General features: G+C 62.5%; 1 protein-coding gene across 1 annotated transcript; it reads left to right on the forward strand.

The window, feature by feature from the left end:
- The first annotated feature begins 382 nt into the window (after nucleotides 1-382).
- On the forward strand, nucleotides 383-2852 carry LOC128897966 (protocadherin beta-15-like). Its single transcript, XM_054168643.1, has one exon. It carries the CDS (start codon nucleotides 387-389, stop codon nucleotides 2850-2852), a length of 2466 nt encoding a protein of 821 aa, XP_054024618.1. The 5' UTR covers nucleotides 383-386.

Consider the following 2852-nt stretch of genomic DNA (forward strand, 5'->3'; position numbering starts at 1 on the left):
AATGCGATGAGCTTTCCTAGAAAAAACACTGCCATTCGTATGTGCTGATGAGCTCTGGTGATGGTGAACTCTTTGCTATTGGGATTTCACTCTGGCATCGGCCTTTTGGCACCTCTTTATGACGAAGAGAGTAGCTGGAAGAAGCAAAGCAGCGCCGACCAGAAACAGAGGAACCATTCCCGCTGCCGACGCTGGGTGGTGGTGTTGACCATGAACCGGCAGCTTCCTCTGCCCGCCCCGGCTCAGCAGCACCGGCACACAAAAACAGCCAACAGAGCTGCTCGGGAACGGAAGAGGAGAACGCAGCGGGTCTGCTCGGGGGCTTGCAGAAGCCCTTCGCCCTACATTTCTGACAAACACTGCTCTCCCTGGGACGCTGATTCCAAATGCCGAGAAGCCGGGAGGACACTGTCTGGCTTTTGGGGAGAGGAATGGCGTGGAACGGGAGACGGAACGGAGGCAGCCCCAGGCAAGTGATCTTGTTCCTTCTGTGCGTTTGCGTGTGGCAGAGCGGGGCCGAAAGCCTCCGCTATTCTCTGGCAGAGGAGATGGAGAGGGACTCCTTTGTGGGCAATATTGCCCAGGACCTGGGGCTTACCCCGAGCCAGCTGGCAGCTCGCAAGGCGCGCGTTGTGTCGGAGGGGAACCAGCAGCTTTTCCGCCTCAACCCGAGCACCGGAGTGCTGACGGCCAAGGAATCTCTAGACCGAGAGGACATCTGTCCTCAGAGCGAGACCTGCACGCTCTTCTTCACTCTCTTTTTTGACAATCCATTGCAGCTGATCCGAGGGGAGGTGGAGGTTCTTGACGTGAACGACAACTCCCCTGTGTTCCCGGAGAAGGAAATGGTTTTAAAGATTCTAGAAACAACATCTCCTGGGACGCGTTTCCCTCTAAAACGAGCCCGTGACAAGGACATGGGTACCTATGGGTTGCAGAACTACAGCCTCGATACCAATTCACATTTCTCCATTCTTGTGAAAATAAGGGATGATGGAGCGAAATACCCGGAGCTCGTCCTGGAACGGCAACTGGACCGAGAAGACCAGACAGAGATTAATGTACTTCTGACCGCCACCGATGGGGGTTCGCCACCGAGGTCAGGCACAGCTCATGTCCGGATCGTGGTGCTGGATGCCAATGACAACACCCCGGTGTTCACTCGGGAAGTCTATGAAGTGCGTCTACCTGAGAACAATCCCCCGGGGCAGCTGGTGGAGAGAGTCGCAGCCACAGATCCCGATGAAGGGTCCAACGGGAAAGTGCATTATGCCTTCACCGAGACATCAGAAGGGTCTCAGCAGCTCTTCGATCTGAACCCTGAGACGGGGGAGATTCGGATAGCAGGAAAATTGGACTTTGAGGAAATGAAAAAGCACGAGATGATGGTGAAAGCCACTGACGGTGGAGGACTATTTGCTCATTGCAAAGTGCAGGTGGAGGTCATGGATGTGAATGACAATGCCCCGGAGATACAGCTGACCTCACACAGTGCCTCCATTCCCGAAGACGCTCCGCTACGCACCGTGGTGGCCCTCTTCAGCGTGCGGGACCGGGATTCCGGCGACAACGGCAGGACAGAGTGCACCATCGAAGGGGACTTGCCCTTCACTCTCACCCCCACCTTCGGCAATTTCTACGAGCTGAGAACCAACGCGGCGCTGGACAGGGAGACGACGGCAGGGTACAACATCAGCATCCGAGCGACGGACTGGGGCCCGCGGCGCCTGAGCTCTCGGGAGACCTTGTGGGTGCAGGTGTCGGACGTGAACGACAACGCCCCCGCCTTCAGCCAGGAGCTCTACAGCATGTGGGTGACGGAGAACAACAGCCCCATGGTGCGCATCGGCAGCGTGCAGGCCAGCGACGCGGACGCGGGCAGCAACGCGCGCGTGCAGTACGCGCTGGTGCGTGAGGAGGGCGAGGAGCAGCCGGCGGTGTCGGTGAGCTCGGAGAGCGGCGACGTGTACGTGGTGCGCTCGCTGGACTACGAGCGGGTGCGCGCCTTGGAGGTGTGGGTGAGCGCGGCCGACGGCGGCTGGCCGGCGCTGAGCGCGCGGGCGCTGCTGCGCGTGCTGGTGCGCGACGAGAACGACAACGCGCCGGTGGTGCTGCACCCTGGTGCCGAGAGCGGCGCGGGCGCGGGCGAGCTGGTGCCGCGCTGGGCGCCGGCAGGCTACCTGGTGGCCAAGGTGGTGGCGGTGGACGCGGACGCGGGGCAGAACGCCTGGCTGTCCTACGAGCTGGCCAAGGCCACGGAGCCGGGGCTCTTCCGCCTCGGGCTGCACAGCGGCGAGCTGCGCACGGCGCGGGCCGTGGCCGAGCGCGACGCGCCCCGACACAGGCTCGTCGTGCTCGTGCGAGACCGCGGCCAGCCGCCGCGCTCGGCCAGCGCCACCCTCGCCATCGCCCTGCTCCACGACTTCTCCGACGCCCATGTGCGCCTCAGCCAGGACGCGCCGCCCGCCGAGCCCGACGACACGCTCACTCTCTACCTCATCGCCTGCCTGGCCTGCGTCTCGGCGCTCTGCCTGGCCACCGGCCTGGCTGCCCTGCTCATGAAGCTGCGGCGGGACAGGCGCAAACACGACGAGCCCTTGCCCACCTTCCCGACAGCTGTCGCCGAGAGTGACGCAGGCTCCCTTCCCCGCAGCTTGGTCTACGACGTGTGCTTGGCCACCGGCACCCTGAGCAGTGACTTTCACTTCCTCGGTCCGCTCTTGCCCTGCTTCCCCGCTGGGATTCCCCCCGGCGCTGCCCCACAGCGGAGCTCGGTGTGTTCTCAATGGGCGTCCAGCCCCGCGGAAGGAGTCGACTGTGCCACTCAGGTGAGGAACCGGAGCGGGTCGTAG

The sequence above is a fragment of the Dryobates pubescens genome, chromosome 16 (genome assembly GCF_014839835.1).
Source record: "Dryobates pubescens isolate bDryPub1 chromosome 16, bDryPub1.pri, whole genome shotgun sequence".
Taxonomy (NCBI): domain Eukaryota; kingdom Metazoa; phylum Chordata; class Aves; order Piciformes; family Picidae; genus Dryobates; species Dryobates pubescens.